The sequence below is a fragment of the Meriones unguiculatus genome, chromosome 9 (assembly GCF_030254825.1).
Source record: "Meriones unguiculatus strain TT.TT164.6M chromosome 9, Bangor_MerUng_6.1, whole genome shotgun sequence".
Taxonomy (NCBI): domain Eukaryota; kingdom Metazoa; phylum Chordata; class Mammalia; order Rodentia; family Muridae; genus Meriones; species Meriones unguiculatus.
Window position 1 is genome coordinate 54089749 of NC_083357.1, and position 23961 is coordinate 54113709.

At 40.8% G+C, this 23961-nt stretch overlaps 1 protein-coding gene across 1 annotated transcript; it reads right to left on the reverse strand.

Moving 5' to 3' along the window:
* Window positions 1-225: 225 nt before the first annotated feature.
* On the reverse strand, window positions 226-23522 carry LOC132656252 (uncharacterized). The gene is made up of 3 exons (XM_060390636.1): window positions 23474-23522; window positions 22935-23278; window positions 226-576 (listed from the first exon to the last, which is right to left on the reverse strand). The coding sequence occupies exons 1-3, from the start codon at window positions 23520-23522 to the stop codon at window positions 226-228; spliced, it is 744 nt and encodes a 247-aa protein (XP_060246619.1).
* Window positions 23523-23961: the final 439 nt, after the last annotated feature.

The window sequence follows — 23961 nt, forward strand, 5'->3', positions numbered from 1 at the left end:
ATTTTTCATAGATTTTATGACCTTTTTTTGCTTAAAAGTTTTAAGAAATATTAGAAGAAAACAATGACTGTTTCCAAATTTCATAGGAGTGTGTTTTAGTTAGACACTTCTTATGCATACTGCAGGTTGGGACCTTCCTGTTCATCATGTGCAGGTGTGCTTCTCAATTGGGCTCCTGCGATGGGCTGTGCTTAAGGAGCTCCAGTTTTTGTTCAGCTTGTGCTGTTACTTCAGACACTGAGCTGGTTCCACGAGGGCACAGAAATATTTCATTGAATCTCCCACCCGTGAGGCTGAAATGATGAGGCTGATGGACTTGGCTGACTTCTGGAAGATGACAGAATAGCGGCCACTGCTTTCATTGTGATGGGAAGATGAAACTTGATGAATAAGGAAAATCATGTCTCCATTAGGACGTTGTTTGTACCAATAAAGTTGGTAAAAGCTCATATTTGTCTCATAGGAACAGTCCATGATGACCTGTTCCCCTTCCTGCTTGTTTATAGCTGGTTGTACTTGAGTCACTTTTTGGGCTATAGAGAAGTCTGTGGGAACAATTAGAGAACAGAGATGAGCCTGTAAATTTGAGAATAAAAACTTATAGGAATTCGATTAACCTAAGACCGAGAAATAACTTCTGCTTGTTTTCCCCAATCCCTGTGCCCTTGGCCTTATAAAAAAACACCATATGCCTAGAGCATCCTGCTTAGGATCCTTAGCTATATGTAAACATCTATACCAGAGAAGGCCAAGGCCACCAACACCAGACAAGGATTCAGAGAGGCATGTGACACAGGTCCCTCTGCATCAGTGTGTCTGGCTGCTCTGTTCTGCTCAGCATACAATGTCTGAGTGCCTGGCAATTGTATGTGTGTTCTCGCCTGTGCTCTTACACTGCACCCCAACCAGGAAACGGGGTTTTGTATGATCACAAGTTCTAAGTACAAAGAGAAAAAAATGCAGCTCACCACAGACTTTTACTTGCTGGCTTGTCTTTTCTGGTAATTAGAAGAGACAGCACTTAAAAGGAAGCTTGAGAATATCTGTCCCTGCTGAGCAGTGATGTTGAGCAGAAATACTTACTAAGTGTTAACATGTATTTAATTTTCTCCATTCAGAATCTAATATAATTTGATTTTATAAAACCTCACAGTTTTGTGTTTTTCTGTGAAAATGCTGTTATTGAAAACAATGTTAACACCTTTATCTTCCTTACAGGGTATGGGGACTTATTTAAATTCTGTAATGAACAAAGCTGCCTCTAAACCTCAGGATTAAAGTCCAGCCATCAGAATTTCAGAAGTTGTTCATTGAATTATGTCTTGTGAAGTTATACTAGGAATAGATGTTGGCTCTTAGGAGCAGTAGAGATTTTGTTTCAGTGTGTAAATTGCTTGCTGTACAACATGAGGTCTTATATTTGGGCTTAAGCATTGTGAGGTGCATCTGTAATCCAAGCACTCAGGAGCAGATACTGAAGGCTTGGAGACTCACTGGTTTGCCAGTCTAGTCTGATCAATGAGTTCAGGTTCTTTGGCTGCTTTTCCACCTCTTTCCAACCCCTCCTTTTCCCTTTGAGACTTGTCAAATTCCAGCCCAGTCTCTAGGGACTCAAGCCAAAACCCATGACCCAGAGGCCCTAATCCCTGTCACCTGCCTTACTGAGATCTTCTAGTTGCCTTATAAAGCTTTGAGACACAGGACGAGTTCATCCTGCCAGAAGGAACTTGTCCCAAACTCTTAGGAGAATGTAGTTGACAATTAGAAGATGTCTGTAGCCCTTGAAAGGGTTAGATTAACTTTGTAAACTGTATGTCTTCTAAAGCCTATAGCTTTGAGTTTTCGGTTCAGGTTAAGCTAAAGCCTCTTAGTACCTTTCCAGAGAATGGAGGAATGTGACCATATCTGTGAGGACAGATATAAAAAAAGGCAAGCAAGCAATGACCTTCACTCAGCAAAAAAAGGACCAGACCCTTGTCTTTGAGATAGCATTTCTTAGCAATGAACCCAGACTTCTTCTGAGTAGCTTTTGACCTGCAGCCAAAAGTCCGCAGCCCCTAATCTTCAATGATGAGCTAACCACCCCCACCTTAAATTGCAGCTGCATCCACACTTGACAGGATTGGCCAAGCTTGAGCACCTAAGACTAACCAATTATCTTACTTTATAGCTTCCTCATCCAATCCTAAATTGCCAAGACTGCAACTTCAAATCTCCCGCAATTTTTCTTTTAAAAACCTAAAGGCCTTTTTCTCCGGGTGCCACTCTTCGCTGACCAGCAGGGGTGACCCCACTGTGCAATGGTTAATAAACCTCTTGCTTTTGCAATGAGTCTTGGTCTGGGGAGTTTCTGGGAAGGGCGTGATCTTAAACTCCTGAGCTGTGAGACCCCAGGTCTTACACCCTCAAAAACCAAACTGAAGAAATCAAACAACTCAATCCCACTATGAATTAGCTTCTCCTGAACACTGTAAAGAACTCTGCTGAAACAACAAAGATGAAGTGAGCAAAAAGAAAAGAAAATTCCAACCAACAAATTAACTGCAGATGCTTAAGTAACAGGAATAAAGTGCAGAAATGAAAAGAATGAGTGAACCCAATATAACATATCTCCTCCCAAACCAACATATTCCATAGTAATAACATTTAATAAAAATGACATGAAATAACCTCTGGGCAATGGACCCAAAAGAATGACTATAGCTATGGTCAAACAACTCAAAAAAGATAAAGAGAACAATAACTGTATTTGATCTCTAATTTAACTTAAGCAAGGTGGGTGATACTAAATTAGTTTTTAGCAATAATCTTTTGCTTGTGATGAATATGAATGATAACATACAGGAGAGAAGCCTACCATAGATGTCCTCTAAAAGACTCCACCCAGCAGGGGCTCAAAGCAGATGCTGAGACTCACAGCTAAACTTTGGGCAGAACACAGGGAGTCTTGTGGAATAGTAGGGAACTGAAGGACCTGTAGGGGACAGGAGCTCCACAAGGACACCAACAGAGCCAACAAATCTGGGCCAAGGGTGGCATGCATGGAGAGAACCTAGACCCTCGAGGCTCAGATGTAGCTGATAGGCATCTCAGTCCCCATTTGGGTACCCTAATAATGGGAGCAGAGGCTGTTTCTGACATTGACTCTGTTGCCTGCTCTTTGAACACTTTCTCCTGGCAGTGACTCCTTGCCAGGCCACAGAGGAAGAGGATGCAGGGAGTCCTGATGAGACTAAATAGGCTGCAGTCAGTTGGTAGGGGAGGAGGCCTCTCCTTTCTGAGGACTTGGCGATGGAGATTGGGGGAAGAAGGACACAAGGTGGGACCAGAGAAAATGAGGGAGAGAGCTACAATTAGGATGTAAAGGGAATATTTATAAAAATTTTAAATTAAAAAAGTTTTTGGATAAGCTCAGCTAACATTTATGCTTCTATGGGAATATCATAAAATGTGAAATATTTTGGAAAAATAAGATTTTTAAAGTAATGTCTTTCTTAATTAGGGCTTTAACTCAGAACAAATAAACTATTGATTTTTATTTTAAACTTAAACACTAATATTTAAATGCAAATAGTAAATGATTATAACATAGCTACTGCTGCTTCTTATCACAATCCAAGATTAGACTAAAAAGAACAAATGCTCAGAGGTGTAGCTGACCTACATTTCATCACTATATTGTCTACTGAAAATTGTTAATAGCTTAATTTGAGGCCTGAATGAGAAACATCTCAATTTATTCCTTAACTATCATGAAACTAGTAGAAATTGTTCTTTTTTACACCCTTCTCACTAAACGTTACCTGTTTGTACTTCCTAATCCTTGGTGATCTTTATTCTTTGTGAGCTCTGCTTCCATATAGTTTACTTTAATTGTCATCTAATTGTATATCCCAACAATTTTTCCTTCTTTTTCTTTTCCAATGAAATAAATAATAATAATAATAAAGTTCATGTGCTTTGGTACAGCACTGCCCCTCTGTGGCCAAACATGGAATTCTTCACCAACAGCCAAGCTTAAAGTGCCTAAAAGTTTGTTTGCAGAAACCTCTGCATGAGTGAGTTTTCCTCCTGCACCAATATTCCTTCCACTAGAAAAGGCTTTGTCCTTGTTGAGAGCAGAGGTTTTGTGCTTTCTGTCCTGTACTGAGGTGTGCCTCACCGAGATCTGGCATACTTGCTTAGGATACATGACACACTTGGGACCAAGAATGCCTCTGCAGTGTGACGTACGCACCACACCTGCCCTGAGGTCTTTGCAGAGCACACAGTGGGCTCTCAAGTCCTATCACTGTCTATGCTCCCTTTCCTCCCATGTTAAAATCAAGTCAGCATGAGCCATTCACACTGACAAAACATGGTCTTATAGAGACTTTAAATTTAGATAATTTTAAGTGATAATTTTAAGCACTCAATATGGTTCTTTTGTCCATGTTTTTACTTTCAGAAAAATCTAAACAGTAAAAAGATGGCTAGAATGGAGAGCAGTTATATTTTGTTGACCCCTGAAGTAGAGTACCTTTTCAGGCAGTTATTAGTAAACCACACTCATTATGAAAAAATTTTGTCCTTTTCCTGTTGTAAACTGATTATAAAATTTACTATGGGTTTAACTTCTGGTAACACAGCTGTTAATCCTTAGCAGCTGTAAAACCAAATCACCACACAGAGACTGGGTTTTTTGTTAACCTAGAACACAATGCTGGGCAATATTTACTCCCTCCTAAACCTCCAAGCCCTCAGTTTCCTAACATTTAGATTTCCCACATTTTACTTGCTTTTTGTGAAATCTTAGGTCTGGTTCATGCTCCAAGTCCTCCAAGCTCTCTCCTCCCACTCTGCTCTCCTCTCCTCAAGCTCCTCCTCCTTCTTGCCCCTTCCTGTTCTCTAGCTCCTCCCCTCTTTCCTGTCCTCTGGCTCCTCCCATTGCACAACATTGTATCTAGTTGCTTTATTTGTGTCCTGTTTACACAAGAGTTGAGACAGGATGCTTATAGTGAGTATCACAGTGCAATATCCATATTGAAACCAGAGAGTTGGGGGTAGGGAAACCAGCATTTGAATTAACAAGGGTAAGGCATATACATTTTAAAAGAACATTAAACCAACATTTTCCAAACTGGTTCTTCTTTCTCTTTCATTGAATTAGAACTTTGTACATATTATATCTAAAGTTATTTGAACAATATATTTCAAATTATTTCTCCTGATTGCTTGTTTGGCATTCTGTTTTCTCAAAGATCCCTATTCCTCTTCCCTCTCCCAAAATTCAAAACAATATTAACTAAAGTTGAACAAAGATAGGTAAATAGAAAGATAAATCACAATAACAAGTTAGAAGATTCAATAGCTTTAGTTTTCCCCAAGGCCTACTAAAAATTCAATGAAATATAAAAAAATTCCCACATAATTGTTTTCATAAGAAAATAATTAACTAGAGACTTATGAATAAGAAAGTAGACTAGAGGATTTTTGTTTCTGTGAGCTAGTAAGATAAAGTCAGATTAAGAAAAATGTAGAATTAATCCCAAAGACCAAATCAGAGGAAGAGCTTCAGAAATCTGCAAAACAATTAAATAGAAATAGAATAGACAGTGGAAGAGGCAAAGGGGAAGGAACAAGACGGGAGCCTATCATAGCTGTCCTGCAGAGGCACCAACCATCAGCGGATTGAAACAGGTGCCAAGACTCAGAGCCAAACACTGGGCTTTGGGTGAAGAATCGGGAGTCTTGTGGAAAATTGAGAGGAAGAAAAGAAGGATCTGGAGGTGCCAGGATCTCCAGAAGAAGAGTAACAGAGCCAACTAACCAGGGCGCAGAGGGCCTTGTGAAGCACCAATGAAGGAACATGTGTAACAGGACCTAGGACCTCTACAGAGATGTAGCAGATGGGCAGCTCAGGCTTCATGTGGATTCCCTAGTAAGAGGATCAAGGGCTGTCTCTGACAGGACTCTGTTGCCTGCTTTCTGATCACACTCCCCCCCCCCTCTGGTTGGGGGCTGCCTCACCAGGCCACAGGGAAAGAGGATAAGCTCAATCCTGATCCCACTGAATTGAGCAGAAGTGAGGGAGGGAAGTGAATAAATAAATTAAAATATAAAACAGCTCCCTGCAAAGGGAAAAGGGGAACCCAATTAGGTCACCTGAACAACTTTGTCCATGAAATTCTCTGGTGGGGGTCAAGGGGCCCAGAGCAGCTGTTTATTTTACTTGAATATTTTTTTTCATACAATAAAATCTGATCATGGTTTCCCCTCTCCCAACTCCTCCCAGATCCTCCCCAGAGAAGCTTTCTATCATCTTGGGAAGCCCACAGCAGTAACAAGCCACAAGTACAGTTTATGGATATCCATGAGACAGTGACTCATCCAGTGAACAGGTGTGGAGAGAAATCCCATTTTGTTATAACTTGGGGTAGAGGTCCAGTACTTCTTTAAAAGAGTCTATGATTTAATAGTGACCTACTTGAGATCATGACTGGCCAAGAAGCCATAATTTGACCAAACTGCAGGTAAAGAAAGGTCCAGTGAGGAAGTTTTGAAGTGCAGAAAAAAAGGAGCCAAAATGTGCAGGTGTCAGGAGAATCATAAAATGCATATGGATTTTGGACCCCCTCACAGTGGCCGAGAAGAGACCTCATCATCTCAGAAAAACCTGGGGTTTGACAGCTCTAAGATTGGGGCCGTTCATACTCTAGAGCCACCAATCTGTCATTCCTGGATACAGAGATCAAAGATTCTGAAGTTCCAGGAGAGATCAGGAGATCTCCATATGTCCCTCAAGCACGATTATTAATTCTTAGGAGGTCTTGAAAGGACAAGGACCAATCCTGTGGTTGTAGGATCTCAAGGCTAAGCTGTTTCCCATGCTCCTAAGGCACTTGAGACATAGCCCCCAAACTAAACATTACGTGTCCCACATGGCACCCAACATGGGGAGACTTGAGAGAGTAAGAAAATCTGCCTAGTCCACAGAACCCAAAGGCTAAATGCATGCAGCAGAGGATCCTGGTACACAGAGGAGCAATGAAGACCCCTCTGTTGGGCATCAGACTCTTACTTGCTCAGTGTGGGATCAGCAGCAGCATAAAGCATAGGAAAGAGTGTGAGTCCACAAGTTCAGTGACCATCTGCCCATGGATACAACAGTCTCCACCTTTCTGGCCCCTGGAAGAGGCTGCTTCAGCACCTCCTCTTTTTCATCTTTCATTTATTTTAACCCTCATGACTTTCTTTTTCAATGAAACATTTATCAGGATCTTTCTTTATATTTCAAAAGCTGGTATTTTCATTTCTTTTAAGGATTATTTTGTTATTCCTTGAAAATTTCACATACCTCCCATTTCCTTTCACCATACCAAACATCTCTCCCTCTGACTTTATTGTTTCTCTTTCTCCTTTTCTATCCCCCTAAGTCCAGTTCTTTCTGCCGACATTTGGATGGGTGTGGGGCCATCCACTGGGACACTGGACACCTGCCGGGACCCACATCCTCAAAGAAGACTCTTCCTCCCTCATCGTATATCAACAGCCAATAGTGCCTCACTAAGGACTGGGACCTTTTCCCCACTTATGTATACATTTTGGTCGGCTTAGTTTTTCTTTTTTTTTTTTTTTGTTTATTTTTATTTTTTATTTTTTATTTTTTTATTAATTACACTTTATTCATTTTGTATCCCCCCATAAGCCCCTCACTCCTCCCCTCCCGATCCCACCCTCCCTCCCCTTTCTGCATGCATGCCACTCCCCAAGTCCACTGATAGGGGAAGTTCTCCTCTCCTTTCTGATCTTAGTCTATCAGTTCACATCAAAAGTGGCTGCATTGTCCTCTACTGTGGCTTAGTTTTTCTAGCATCCATGGAACCCTGGGTTGAATCCTCAGGAAAAAGAAAGAAAGTGATCTATGAGGAAAATGGAATGCTTTTAAACACATTTGTATCTAAGAACAGTGTTATACAGGGGTCCTAGCCCAGTGAAACTCCACGATATCAACAATGCACAAGGGAGGGAAAACTACACCGTAAGTGCTGCATCTGTTTAGCAGCATAGAAACATGTGGGCTGTTTCTGCATCAATAGGCCAGACACAGGTGCCTGCCATTGCTGCGGTCTACCGTGGTCAGGACTGAATGTGCTTGAGACACCAGTGTCCACAGCAGAGTTTGCATGGATGACAACTTTGGATTTTCATTCCTTCTGCTTTGTACCTTTTGGGAGGTCAGAACATTGTGGCTTAAATGTTTACATTGACCTTGTGGGCTTTTCCCTGTTCAGTTTGGCATGTCCACTGACACCATGTTTGTTTAGCTCATGTTTGAGCACTCATATTGGTGAGACTTTATGTGTTCAGCTTTCTGGTGCTACTGATGCTATTAGAAGACACAGCAAACTTCCTGATCCTCGGGCTCTTGCAATCTTTCTGCCCTCTCTTCCACACTGTTACCTGAGCCTTAGCTGTGTGTGTGTGTGTGTGTGTGTGTGTGTGTGTGTGCTGTAGATTTATCCACCAGGGCTGGGCTCTACAGCTCTGCATTTTATTTGGTTGTTGTTTACTATACTGTTCTCCATTTACTGCAAAGAGAATTTTCTTTGATGAGGGGTGAAGATTACACTTATTTATGGGTATAAAGACAAATATTTGTAGGTTGAAGCTCAATACTGTGGTTGCCCAGTGCCAAATGATCAACCCTGCAAAGACATATAACATATATAAAAACAACATTATATGGACAAAACAGGTTATATTTATCAATATACATACATAAATACATACATATATACATACATAATTTACATGTATATTATTTTAAAAGAGGTCATGCCACTGAAGGATAAAGGAGAGGGTTATATGAGAGACTTTGGAGGGAGGAAAGGGAAAGGTGAAATGTTGAAATTACATTATAATCCCTCTAAAAAGTTCATGTTTATTTATTCTTCCCATAAGCTTCTCTGTTAGTTCCAAATTGGACATTTGTACTTCAGGAGTGAGTATATATTGAGAAATGAAGATTAAGACCAAAGACCTAAACCTGTGAGGCCAAAAGCTTAACTGAGGATGAAACACTGCCAGTACTGGAAAGAGATATTGAACTAGACAGATGTTCTTTGGGGCTTCCTGATTTCTTGTGTGTGGTAAGGGCCACACACCCAGCTGAAGGTTTATGTACAGGTTGCAGGTGTGTGGGGAGCACTGTGGATCCACAGCACAGAGATAGGTGCCTGAGTCTGTGGTCTGGGAGGAGGAAATGTACAAAGAGCTGCGACGCTCCGCAGGGACTGTCGTGGATGTCAGTCTTCCACTCTGCTTTGTTCCAAAAGGATTGTAAAACAGGCTAATGAGGTGTCCTCCAGGACTTTGGTGAAACCACTGCATTTGGGATATAGCTGTCGAGAAGTTGCAGTGCAGTGTTGCATTCTCTCCCTCCTGCAGAACCAAGGTTGCAGGTCCCTGTTCCACTTTCTGTCCTTTCACCCCTGATTGGAAACAGAGACACAGATGGCTGTCATTGCAGTGTCACCTGAGCCCTGAAGGCACCCCCATGTCCTCTGAGAAGGTGGGAGCTCTGCAGGACTCCTGAGCTGCTTTCCCCACCCCTCCATGTGCAATGTCCCCTCAGATGCCCTGAATGTGGACAGCCAGACTCACAGCAAACCTGGGTGCACAGAAGCCCCAGCAGAGAGCACAGCAGCCTCTTCATGGTGCTGGTGGGGCTGCTGGAGACAGAAGCAAGCAACCAACCCCTGGGCTGTGGGGACTGTTGAAAAGTCCCTCCTCCTGCAGTCAGCTCCACCCAGGACCCTGCCAGGCCAGACCCTGCTGAGTTCCCTCCCAGTCTTCAGAGCTGAAGTTCCTCCCCCACCAGACCTGCCTCAGAGTCTGGGTGGAACACAGTTGGAGGGAGATGGACATTTTGAAATGGCTCTGAGATTATAAGCACTGTGAATGATCTTTGAAGATATTTGTCTTAAATGAAAAACAAGGATACTTTACACAAATCTTTAACAGAGTTTAAAAAGGAATAAGCCATTGGATCCAACCTACATGAAATGGAGAGCATTTTAATGGAGAACATTAAAAAGAGGAACAACTAAAACTTGAGCCTGGAAACTGATGTGTGTTCTGAAAGAATCTTTGTGATCTATGAATTAAATAAAGTGAGGTGTATTCCAATCATGCAAAGTAAAATGCATCTAACCATTTTTAATGATTCCCAATCTTGACATAGATGAAATGTGTGTTGTGCCAAACACAACAAAAAATATCTCTTACACTCTAAGAGACTGAAACTTTTTCTGGACCTTGCACAAGAGTTATTAACATACCTTATGGGTCCTTAAGACTTAAGGCTGTTATTCTAGAGTGTACTCAGCCTGTTTATTTAACCTGCCTTTAAGAGAACAGTGTAACAACCAACATTACTTGCCTTGGATTCCATTGTAATCAAGTTTTACAACGTAAGTTAATGCATAGCTCTGATGTTAATTATGGATACTTCCATGCTTCCAACAGAGTAATGCATGTGTATGCATGTTATAAAAATAAATGCCAGAAACAGCAAACATAGGTTGAAATCAATCTTATAAAATAATAGCTGCCATATATGTTAAAGACAACATACAGATATTGTTTAATAATGTGTCTTTGCTTGGGATCTGGGCCATTTGTTATAGGTTGGAATAAATGACTTATCCCTTTGTAAAACTCTGTTAAAGATTTGTGTAAAGTATACTTCATTCCTTCTCCATGTGATGCTTTTTGTGTTGTTCAATAAATATAGAACAGAACCCCTTTGTTGGAGACATACCTACACAGACACAAACTCAGGAACAAGCAAGGCAAGAAAGCATTTAGGGATAAACAGGTAGAGACTCATACAACAGACAGATACAGGCATTATGGAATGATGGAAGTCACAGGGAGGGAGAAACAGAGAGTTCAAATCCAGGTCTGGTCTTAAATTATACCATGGGGTTACTTTTTATTTTCTTAAGGCAGCATTGAAACATTTTGGGTAATCAGAGGCTATTTTATTAAAGTGTTCAAACAGATGCAATGTTTATCTGAAATGACATTTAACCTTTGCTATAATTTGAGTGTCAATTTGTCAAATGACTCCATAAGGAGGAAGAGGAAAACTAATGCAGGAGTGCTGTGTTCCAGAGTGACATCAGACAGTGCTGCTGTGCAATTGGTGCTTGGTGACTGCAGGGAATAATGTACTGTGCATTCATAGCAATAAAGAAGTATTTTTTAAAGTTCTTACTACAAATGTGATGGCTCAAGAAATGAAACTAATAAAGTAAAGGAAACCCAGAATTTTCTGTGAAACAACTCACAGCCAACCTTACAACACCTCAGCTCATCATTGCCTCAAATGGTATTGGGACAACTCATGTGCTCAAGTTCAAAGAGAACTCTGTAGGATAATTGGGGTAGACTTTTGACATGGGTATAAATGTCCTTCAGGAATAAGATCTTTTCTTTGCAAAATGAGAAGAAAGTAAGTGGCAACTAAGTTCTATCCTATGGGAAGGAAGCAGTTCCCAAGATCCCACTCTGTCTGTACCATCAACCCCATGGAACATGCCAACTGCCTGGAAGTACCTGATGCTGGTACCCTGATTTCTTACTCTGCAGGGGGGCGTTCAGGTGGTTGCTGTCCAGTTCTGCAGAGGATCACCTAGCTCTCTCATTCCCATTGTCTGGTGGTCCCCAGGTGGAAAGATTTTCATCCTTCCTGGACTCAGTCTGAAAGCCTTCCACTCCTGAGACAGGCTGCCTTCCTGCTGTAAGCTCCAGGAGGCACTGAGGACCCAGATGAGGTTGTCACACATGCAGGAAAGGATTCTGAGGGGCAAGAAATAAGGAGCTGCCCCTCAGCCCCAGAGCGGCTGCAGGACATGCGCAGATGCAGCCATCAGGTCTGGCAGCCCCTGGGCTCTGCATCCTCCTGCTGTATCAGTGCTGTGTAGATTAGGCCACAGGAGAGTCTCTGTCCTGAGTGAAGCTGCACCATGCTCTTTCTGTGAAGATGGACTAAAGCAGAGACACACTCACAGAGCACTCCAAGCCCAGGATGCTCAGCAAGGTCAGCAGGGGGAGCAGGAAGCAGCTCCCTCCTCCTGGGAGATTCCCAGGAAACAAAACCTAAGAGTGGGAGAGGAAAACAGAAGGATTTAGATACCTTCTCTGCAGCAACATTGGTTGAACTATTATGAAATGTCATTCTTGGCCAATCTGAGATCCATTCTGTCACTGTTTAATATATGTTTAGTGAAAACAACCATTTGACTTGTACATACGTTAGGTTTTGGTGTCTTTGATCTAATCTGCATAAAAGCCCTATCCTCTCCTTAGAGTGCAGTGTTCCCTAGAGGCCAAACTGAGAAATACAATTTCACAATTTCTGTATGTTTCTTTCTCACTGTCTTTCTAGGATTGAATTTCAAAGCTTCTTGATCATAAACTGAACGAGAGCAGTGCTTTCTATGGAATAAAATCTGTGATCTTAAAAAAATATATAAAGTTGCAAACTGAAAATGGAACAAACTGTTTTAGTTTGAGACAATTATAACACCTTTACATATTTTAAAGAAACTCTCAGAAAAATCCCAGTATTCAGAAAAATCACATGATGTTATACTGCTAAAGTCAAAATGACATAATCAAGGTGCTCCATGAGTACACAATTTGACTGATGCAAATAGAGACAGCATATTCTCTTTCTCTCCACAGGAAACTTGACAAATGTGTTGCCAGAAGAAGAGCAAGCTAAGAACTACGACAAAATCAATCACCTAATGTCTCTAGAAAATAACACACTTAGATAGCCTGCCACAGATAATCTGCATTTTTGAGAAACTCAAAGTCAAATTCATCATGTATCAGGATGATTAGACTTATGCAAAATCTTATTGCCTTTTTTAAATAAAATGTAACCCAATCCCAGGAGGGATGCCTGTCATATCTTAGGTCCTTCCAACTGCAGGAGACTGTGACATGAATGCACACTAGAGGGCAGGCACTGTGAGTATCTCCCTCCAATCTCATTACCACGTTTAGTGTCCTCATTCTTGGGATGTACATTGAATGTTTCATTGTGCAAAAAAGTACATATATTCTGAGACTTAACAGGTACTTCTCAAATGAGGCAATTTGTGCCCAAGGAAGAACACAAAGGACAGAATCCTCTTTAGACAGATCAGCGTGCATAGTGAGATAGCAGCGAACAGTGAGAGCAGAAAGAACATTGGAAGTAGGTGGACAGGAGAGAGGTCCCAACACCAAAACTGGAAATAAACCAACATAACTTCGAATTAAGGAATCTAGAAGCAAATACTTATAATGTTAAGTGTTAGCTAAAGGCTGAGTTAGCTAAAGGCTGTGAAATATGTTGGCGACTCCTAAGTCTACAACAAAGAGGTGGTGGGTTACATGAATAAGTCCAAATCAGCCATTCACCCTGGCCATATCCAAATATGTTTAAGGCTGCTTTATCATCACCTGACAAACAGAAATGTAATAAAGAGGAATGTAAAGGGGAAAATCCTTCAAAATATTTCACTTTTTGAGAATGATCTATAACTTCAGACCATGTGAGCACACTTCTGGGCTCTTCTCAGGCCTTGGACCCTTTTGAGAAAAGGGTTCTGATAGCTCATATTGAATCTCCAATCACAAGGAAGTATTCTGAGGAGCTTTTCACCTACGTGTTCCAAAACGGTACCTTCATTCATTAAATTAGTATATTTCTTCTATTTCCTTTTACAACATCATTTTATCAAATATTTTCACATCCATATAAATGAGATTGGATCTAATCCACCCCTATACTCACCTTTCATATACCTGTCTATTTAGCACTTTTTTTCCCTCCCAGTTTGGTGCATACTCTCTCTCTTTTTCTACCAAGTTCATTTAGTGCTGTCAAGTATGTGCATGGCTATGGGACCACCTAGTGGGTTATAAGTAGCCCCTCATGGCCTCCATCTCTGAAGAACAGTGACTTTCAGCTTCCCAGTAGCCATTAATGGCCAATAGTTTCTCAAGTAGAGGAAGGCTTCATGAGCCCCACCCCCACTCACACAGGGATTTTGTGCATGAAATCCCAGCCACTGTGAGTTCATGTGTGCAACTGTACTGTTGTGTCTTAGAAATAATGTTTCCCTACAGACGTTTAATCTTTCTGGCTCTTATACTTTTAATTGCCTCTCCTCTGTTATAATATCTGAACTTCTGGGTAAAGTGTATGATATAGTGTCCCATTTAGTGATGAACACTCTACAGTCTCGTATTCTGTGCACACCAAAGGACAGCTTGTTTCTGTATTAATGGCGACTACTAAAAAAATAGAAGCTTCTCTGGTAAGGGTTGAGACATGCACTAATCCATGGGTATCAGGTAAGAAGTTAAGGGACAGTGTATTACTAAGTCTATTTATAGCAGAATAATAGTGTCCTAGGATCTCTCCTTGGGCTATTTTCTGCTACTTTCCCTCCCAATTGCATGCACTGTCTCTTTTGCTAGCAAGTTCATTCAGTGCTGTCAAGTATGTGCATGGCTGTGGGACCGCTGCCCCTCAGGGCCTCCATCTCTGAAGACATGACTCACCAAGTCATGGTACCATGCAGAGATACCATTTTGTTGATCAGGCTTTAAATGCAATCAGAAACCATCTGATTACTCCCATATAACATATATGACCTTGTTTTACCAATGACCATAGTTGTGGTTTCTGGATAGCTAGAGCTGAAAAAACAGGTGTGCTTAACTTAATAAGAGACAAGAAACAATGAAGTGAAAAATTTGCTTTACTGTGACAATTGATGCTGGTTATCTGGGGCTGCAAAATCAGCTGTGATTTAAAAGAGACAAGCATCACTATGAAAAAAAATTGGGGGGAGTATTTCATCTGTATGAAGTCCTGGTCCAGAGAAGGCCAAGGCAACACTAAAAACCAGACTTAGTAAAGTGTAAGAGCCTTCCATGTGGTGGTGTTTTTGGCAATATGGAAGGTGGTGGATTGAAGAGAAACACGCTTGGAAAGATGTGGCATGGTTTAGGTCTCTGAAGAGGAAAGGAGAGGACACTGGTGAAGGTGCAGCCTAAGTTTCAGTGGAGACACCAGTGTATTGGAGATGCCAGGACTGCAGGATGACTGCTGAGGACCAAGGCAGATGTGTAGTGGAGTAAGCCTGAGCCTAATTGATAAGCTACCTGTATTGTGCATGGCAGAGCAGAACTTTGAAGCTAGCCAGACCCCTGGGAGCCCACGGTCATGAGTGAGTCTTAGATACTGAGTACTGAGCTACAGAATTTGATTGTCACTGCTGGGCTTTAGTTTGCCGGCCTGTGTTTGTATCTTCAGCCTCTGTGAGCCCATGTGACCCCTGCTTACTTGATTCAGTGGGACCATGTTCTCCTGGTGTCCTCCATCTCCTCAGATTCCTACAGTCTCCTCTCCTCCTATTCTGTAGGATTTCCAGAGCTCCTAGGGAAGAAACCTAATAGAGACCACCAATATAGACTCACTCTCTCATTATAATGTCTGGCTGTGTGGGTCTTTGCACCCACTTCCATATGCTGCCAGAGGAAGGCCCTCTGATGATGACTAGACAAGGCACCATGGCTATATCGGAATATCGTTAGGAATTATGTACTTGATTTTTTTCTTTTTTTTTTTGCCAGTCATGTTTGGTTCTACTCTAGGTCTCTTGGCTATCCAGTCTCCAGTTCCTGGCCTTATACTTAGTGTAGGTCATGGACTCCCTCTCATGTCCTGGGCCTCAATTCAAATGCAACAAGTAAATTTCTTGAATGTTTGCATTTTGAAAAAAATATTCCAGGCAAATAAACCTAAGAACCAAGACCTTGTAGATATTTTAATATCTGACAAAATAAACTTCAAACCAAAGCTAATCAGAAGGGATGGAAGAACACTATATAGTCATCAAAGGAAAAATCCACAAAGAGGCTAGTGCAATTCAAAACACTATGTACCAGACACAAGGGCACCCACGTTCCTTAAAGAAACATCATTACAGTTAGAATCACACATTGACCCTCACATAGTTAGAGTGGGTAATTTCAATACCTCCCTCTCACCAATAGACAGAATAGCCAGACAAAATCTAAACATAGAAACGCTGGAATTACACGACATTCTAGATCAAGTGAACAAGCAGATATTTACAGAAAACTTCACCTAAACACAAAAGAACATACATTCTTAGTACCTCATGGAATATTCTTCATAAATGACCACATACTTGGATGTGCAAGTCTCAACAGATATAAAGACAATTAAAGTAACACCCTCAATTCTAACTGTCCATCGTGGGTTAAAGCTGGATACCAGCAACAAAATGTTTACATACTCATAGAAATGGAGCAACTCACTACTGAATGAAAAATGGGTCAAGGCAGAAATTAAAAATCTTTTAGAATTGAATAAAAATAAAAGCACAAACCTATGGGACACAGTAAAAATGGTTCTATGAGGCAAGTTCATACCATTACAAATCTACATTAAAAATGATAATTGGGGAAATTTCATATTAGCAGTTTGTTGTCATACCTGAAATCCCTGGAACAAAAAGAAGAAAAAATAACACCTGAAAAGAGTACTTGCCAAGAAATAATCAAAGTCGCACTGAAGTCCGTAAAATAGAAACAAAACAATAGAAAGAATTAACGAAGTGAAGAGTTAGTTTTTTGAGATTAATAGTCTTACCAAACCAACAAAAGACAGAGAAGATCAATCCAAATTAAGAAACATTATAACAGATACCAAGGAAATCCAAAGAATTATGATGACATACTTTAAAAATCTGTACTCCATGAAGGCAACACAGCCACTCCTGATGAGACTGAATTGACTAGGATCAGAAGGAAGGAAAAGAAGTCCTCTCCTATCAGTGGACTTGGGGAGGGGCATGCATGCAGAGGGTGGAGGAAGGGAGGGATTGGGAAGGGAGGAGGGAAAGACACACAGGGGGGATACAAAGTGAATAAAGTATAGTTAATAAAGAAAAAAAGCAGAAAAAAAATTTGGGGAAATTGTAAAAAAAATCTGTACTCCACTGAACAAGAAAAATTAAATAAATAAATAAATTTCTTGATCTATATTAGATCTCAAAATCAAGATCAGGTAAACAATTTAAAAAGACCCAGAAACCTGGTTAGAGAGAAGCAGTAATTAAATGTCTCCTAAACAAAAAAAAAAAAAGGCCTATGCCAGATGGATTCAGGTCAGAATTCTACCAGAGCTTCAAAGAATAATTAAATCCAATATTCCTCCAAATATTCTGTATAATAGAAAATTCTCTTTAAAAGCCCATAATTACACTGATACCTAAACCACCAAAAGGCCCAACAAAAGAAAATTACAAATCAATATCACTTATAAACATAGATGATAACAATTTCAATAACATATTTCCAAACCAAATTCAAGAACGCATCAAGAAGATTATCTACTGTGATGAAGTAGGCTTTATCCAACAGATGCAGGGATAGCACAGCATACATAAATCAATAAGCATAAGCATGTAAACACGCTGGAAGACAAAAACATATGATCATTTCATTAGATGCAGAAATGGCCTATGACAAAATTCAACACCCCTTCATGATAAGTCTTAAAGAGGCTAGGAACATACCTCCCCACAATAAAGGCAGTTTACAGCAAGCCCATAACCAATATCAAACGAAAGGAGAGAAACTCAAAAGCATTTCCACTAAAACCTGGAGCAAGACAATGATGTTCACTCTCTTTGTATCTATTCAACATCATACTTGAATTCTTAGCTGGAGCAACAAGACAACTGAAGGAGGGCAAGGAGATAGAAATAGTATCAAAGAAGATTTCTATGTATCTTTATTGAGAGATTGAAGGGAATCCAGTCAGCCCAAGCATGGGAAACATGGCTCTGGCAGGCCTTGCCCTTCTCTCCTACTCACTCTGCCTTGCTAAAACCCATTAGATTCCATGGGATGGATCTTAGGTTTGGGCCTGGCATTGGTTGGACAGTCCCTCAATCTCTGCTCTATCTGTGCTATCTTTGTGCTAGCTGGTCTTGGAGGTATGGTAAGTTTTGGATTGAGGCTCTTGTCAGAGGGTTGGTGATCTCCTTCATCCATTAGGAGACTTGTCTAGCTAAAGGGTGTGTCTTCAGTCTTAGGCACTAGGAGTCTTGGCTAGAATACCCTCATAGTCTCCCAGAGGCCTCTTCTGATTTAGGTCTGCAGCTTGTCACAGAGATGCCCCCACCTACCATTTCCTTTTTCTCTGCAGGTCTTCTGCCCTCCTGCCCCTATTCTCTCCAGGTCTGATCTCTACCCTTATTTCTCTCTGTGCTACCTTTTCTACCTGTTCCACTCTTCAACCACTACCCCTTTCTATTTTATTTTCCCTTTCAAAGTGAGATTCATGCATCCTCCCTTGGGTCCTCTTGTTACTTGTCTCCTTGGGGTTTGTGCATTGTGAAATGTCTATCCTGTACTATAGGAATAAAAGCCGCTTATATGTATACATCTCAGTCATAGGCTTCTCCCTCCTCTCCTCCCAGTCCCACTCCCCTATCCTCCTATTCCTTAGAATAGGAGATCCCCCTACCATGTGTATATAACATGTGTGTCTCTCTGGGTCTGTGTTACCTAACTCAGGATGATCTTTTCTAGTTCCATCCATCTGTACTCAAATTTCCTGATTTCCTTATTTTTAATTGTTGAGTAATATTCCTTTGTGTAAATGCACCACAGTTTCTTTAACCATTCTTTGGTTGAGGGACATCTAGGTTGTTTCCAGTTTCTGGCTATTACAAAAAAAGCTGTTATGAATATGGCTGAGCAAATGTCTTTGTTATATCTTTCGGGTATATGCCCAGGAGTGGTTAGTTAGGTCTTGAGATATGGCTATTCCCAGTTTTCGGAGAAAGCACCAGATTGATTTCCAAAGTGGTTGTACAAGTTTGCACTCCCACAAGCAATGGAGGAGTGTTCTCCCTTTTCCACATCCCTGTCAGCATGTGAAGCCAACGTCTGTTACTATTAACGATACTCTGGTATGCCTGCAGACAGGAGCCTACCAGAGTTGTCTTCTTAGAGCCTCCACCCAGCAATGACTCAAAACAGATACTGAGACTTAGAACCAAACATTGGGCAAAGCATGGGAAGTCTACTGGAAAAGAGAGGCAGGGGAGGGTGGGAGGAGAAATGGTCCTACAGGTGACAAAAGCTCCACAAGAAGACCATAGAGCCAATCTACAGGACCCAGAGGAGCCTATGGAGTCTGAAGCACTAACCAAGGACAGTGCATGGGATGGTCCTAAGTCCTCTATATATAAGTAGCCGATGGGCATTTTAGGCTTCATGTGGACCCACTAGTTAGGCGAGTGGGGAATATCTCTGACATAGACTATGTTGCCTGATTTTTGATCACTTTCCCCTGATGGGAACACCCTACCAGGCCACAGGGGAGGAAGCTGAATTTAGATGAGCTGGGGTGTCTGGGTAGGGGTAATCTCCTATTCTAAGGAATAGGAGAGGGGGAATATGAGGAGGGTGGGGCTAGAAGGAGAGGAGGTAGGAGCCTATGACTGAGATGTAAATTGAATAATTAATAAAAATGAAAAAAGAACCATTAGATTATTTTCCTAAAGTTAACCACGAAGGTCCATTCCCTTATTTGGCCACTTTCTCCTCCTGAAGCTGATTACCAAGATCCAGCTATTAATGTATTGAAGCCCATCAGTCAAAAGCCCCCTTTGACTCGCCTAATTAACATGCCCAATTAAAATGAAACACATCATCCTAACATGGAGTTTTCTCTTTATAAACTGTCATTTGCCTATGGGCCAATTCTGTTCTCTCTCTATCTAGAGACAGTCCTTTGTCCCCTCCCCCACAATCCCTCATCTGTCCTTTCTTTATCTCTTACTAACTGACCTCTATCCCTCTGGTGCAAATAAATCTTCTTTGTGCTCTGAACTTGGTCTTGGCGGTCTTACAGAGATAATATAATTTTATACATAAAAGACCCTAAGAACTCCACAAACAACAACAAAAACTTCTACAGGTGATAAACACAAATGGTGCTGGCCAAATGAATGGCTGCATGTAGAAGAATGCAAATAGATCCATACCCATCACCCTGCACAAAACTCAACTCCACCTAGATCAAGAACCTCAGAACCAACATAAAACTGAATATGCTGAACATGATAGAAGAGAAAATCGGAATAGTCTTGAACTCCTTAGCACAGGAAAAAGACTTTCTGAAGAGGGCATTGATAGCACAGGCACTGAAATCAACAATTTTAACAATACATAAATAATACAAAAAATGGGACCTCATGAAACTGAAAAGTTTCTTGGCAGCAAACATCTTAGAAATTCAGACAAAGGAGCGTGCCACAGATGGGAAAATATCTTTACCAATTACACATATGACAGAGACTTACTATCTAAAATATATAAAGAACTAAAAAGACTGAACATGGAAGAAAACAAATAATTAAATAAAAAAGCTACAGAACTAAATAGAGTTCTCAAGAGATGCTTAAAGAAATATTCAATAACCTTAGTAATCATGAAAATGTAAATTAGAAAAATACTTTGAGGTTTCAACTTAGAACAGTTAGAATGGTCAAGGTCAATAAAACAAATGATAGCAAATGTTGTCAAACAGGTGGGGTATGGAGAACAATCATCCATTGGTGGGGGAGTGCAAACCTTTATGTCTACTACAGAGTCAGTATATTGCTTCCTCTAAAAGCTGGAAACAGATCTTCCTCAAGATCCAGTTATACCACTCTTGATCATATACCCATAGGAATCTACAACTTACTACAGAAACACCTGCTCACCCATGCTCAAGGCTGCTCTATTAGAAATATTCAGAAACTGGAAACAGACTAGATATCCATCAACAGATGTATGGATAATGAAATGTGTTACATTTACACAATGGATATGCAGCTGTTAACAAAGAACAATGAAATCATAAAATTTATAAGTAAATGGATGTAGCTAAAAAAATCATCCTGAGTGAGGTAACCTAGATCCTAAATGACAAATGCATGCCTTCTCTTCTATGAGGATGTTAGTTCTTAAGCCTTTGATAGGCATGCTACAATCCACATGACCTCAGAGGTTAGGTACAGGATAAGGGATTAGCAGATAGGGGAAGGTCTGCCAATGAAGAGGAAATTGAATATATAGTTATGGAATATGGGAGTATTGTGGAATAGAGTGAAAGAACTAAATAGGACTTAGATGAAAGAGAAGGAGAAGGGAGGGAATACAGGTAGGGACAACTAATACTATGGGTGATTTGAAGCGTTCTATGAAAACCTACTATTGTAGGAGCTTCTTAAAATACATGCTATACAAAAGAAATTGAAATGGAGTCAACAAAAAGGGAGGAGACAAAGCTCCAACTAGATGGTTCTTTCTTTTTGCCATTAACTAAAACCTCTAATGTTAGGAATGGGTTACATCTAGCTGAATTGTCAAATAAAGAGGCCCCTTGTAAACCCCCAAATACCTCTGACTATTGCCAAGGCAAATGGTTGCTCCATACAAACTGATAGTAAGGTCCTATTGCCAAAGACAACTATCTAAATATCTCATTGAACATGGAAAAGGCGAGCTGGTGCCTAACTAGAGCTTTCACCCCCGTGGACATTCCGGATACTGGAAGATACATTGGATACTACCAAAAGAAAAGATAGGCCCTATCAAGCAATAAACCCTCTAATCTTCAGTGCCTGCATAATATACTGCCATAATAGTTGCACAAAAATTGTGGAAGTAACCAACTACACTCTGATTGGAATTAAAGCCCACTCCATGAGATGGAACTCATGCCTGACCCTGCTCAGTCATTGAACCTCAGTTTGGATAGACCATGGGCCCAGGGGAAAACCAAATACTATTGTTCTGCTAAAGGAACATAACAACAAAAAGACTCTTAATGACACTCTGCTGTTCTCCTAGATCGGTATCTCACTCAACTATCACCACAGAAACTTCCTCTTAAAGTAGATGGGAAATAATACAGAAATCCACAACTAAAAAATATGTGAGAGTGAAAGGTTTTTGGAAGACTTAATCTTAAATGGACCATCTTCATTGAATCGCTCCAGCCAGTGCACAGGGAACCCTGTAAAAGAGGAAATGGATAGAGCGTAAGAGCCATAGCAGATGAATGACAACAGGGATTGTTCATGTATGAACTCGGGGAGACTGCTGCAGCATGTGCAGGGTCTGCACAGGTTCAGAGCTGAGAGTGGGACATGGACAAAGGCTGCCATCCCTAACCAAGAAGATACCTTGAATTGACATGTGCTTGCAAAGGAAAAATTAAATTTCTCAGCGTCTCACTGGGTACACAAACCACAGTTGGGAAAACGCTACACTCCTAGCCAACACAAAACTAACTCAGTGGTAGTTTTGCAGAATTTTTTTTGGCTCAGATTGATTTGTTTGGGCATTTAAAAAATATTTTCTGTCCTTTGCTTGTATATTACAATTTCCAAATTTGTGTTTTTATGGTTTTTGTTTTTATTTGTCTGTGTTTGTGTGTTTCTTCTTTCTTCTAAAATTTTTATTTTCCTGTTTGTCATCTAAAGACAGAGAGAGAAGGCAAGTGTACTATTTCTTGTGTGGGGAGGTGCAAAGGATCTGAAAGAAAATGGGGAAAGGGAAAACCATAATCAGAAGATTGTATATGAAATGTTTTCAATTAAATTTAAGTGAAAAATATTTCAGCCACACCAGTGCGTATGTGTCGCACATTCTCAGAATAATAAAGTATTTCCCCTATAAGTCAAACTCTCCTACTGTGGCTCTTAATTCCCATTGTATATGGGGGACAAGAAGAATAATCGGAATTTCTCCACCTTATGTTTGTTCTGCATTCTAGCTCAGACCTTGCTGTGGCCCAGCATGTTTGTGTGCAGGCTGCAGGTGCCTGGGGAGCACTGTGTGCTTACTGCACAGAGGTAGACAGCAGAGTCACTGGGCTGGGAGTCTCTGATGTGCAGGGCAACATGCAGGCTGGCTCTATTGAGGTGAACTGTGAATCTGCCTTCTTCCTTGTCACCATTGGAGAAGATGGACATCAGCGCCTGGGGGCCTTTCCCAGAATGCTGTCTGTACCACCAGAAGGTCTGAGAAGCACTATCACTGAAAGTGCAGTTGAGAGAGGCCATGGCTCCCTCTGGGACACTGAGGGATTCTGGGTTCTGCTGCACCTTCTGCTGGCTGCTCACCCCTGTGCAGAAAAACAAAGGTCAGACAAACAGGACTGGAGGCATAGGGATGCTAACACTCCAGAATGCCTTTCCCTAGGCCTCCTGCCTGCTTTTGTTACAGTATGACAACACCAATATTTCTACTCTCCAGCCTCAAATAGGCAACATCTTCATATATTATATTTTTATGTTCCCATAAGCATGGTCAAACTCACCACTCAGTTGAAGCCAGAGGACCACTAGTGAAACCCTTAAAGGGGACATTATTGTTTCTACTGAAGATTCTTACTTCAAGCATCACAGAAGAAGTGGCATTTAGGCAGTTTAGATTCTTATGCTTGAAGATGCATAAAAAGAAAAACCTCAGATGGTTCATCCAATTAGAAAGAAGGAGGGCTACATCAAAAGCCCTCCTCCTCCCTTTGAGCCCCACCCGAGCCCCACCTACACCCAAAGAACCACATGACAAATCGCCTCTGGGTCTTTGAGAGGAGACTGCCATCCTGTGGATGCACCTTAGTGTCAAAGAAATATTGTAAGTGCAGAATCTTCTTATGTAAACTATTAAAACAGGTGATAATTTAGTCAGATGAGAAGTTTAAGACATTAAGTTTATGTATGTGTGTACTTATGCATACATTTTTCACCAAATGGCAATTTATTTTATCAGTTTAAAAACCTATTTTCTATGATATTTTTAAAG

Bases quoted from the DNA above. Each gene is read 5' to 3' on its own strand.
- LOC132656252 (XM_060390636.1), bottom strand. From the start codon at position 23,522: ATGTCCCCTTTAAGGGTTTCACTAGTGGTCCTCTGGCTTCAACTGAGT. The intron at 23,279-23,473 runs GTGAGTTTGACC...TTTTCTGCACAG, and splicing joins CCTCTGGCTTCAACTGAGTG to GGGTGAGCAGCCAGCAGAAG. The intron at 577-22,934 runs GTCTGAGCTAGA...TCAAATTTACAG, and splicing joins ACATGCTGGGCCACAGCAAG to GCTCATCTCTGTTCTCTAAT.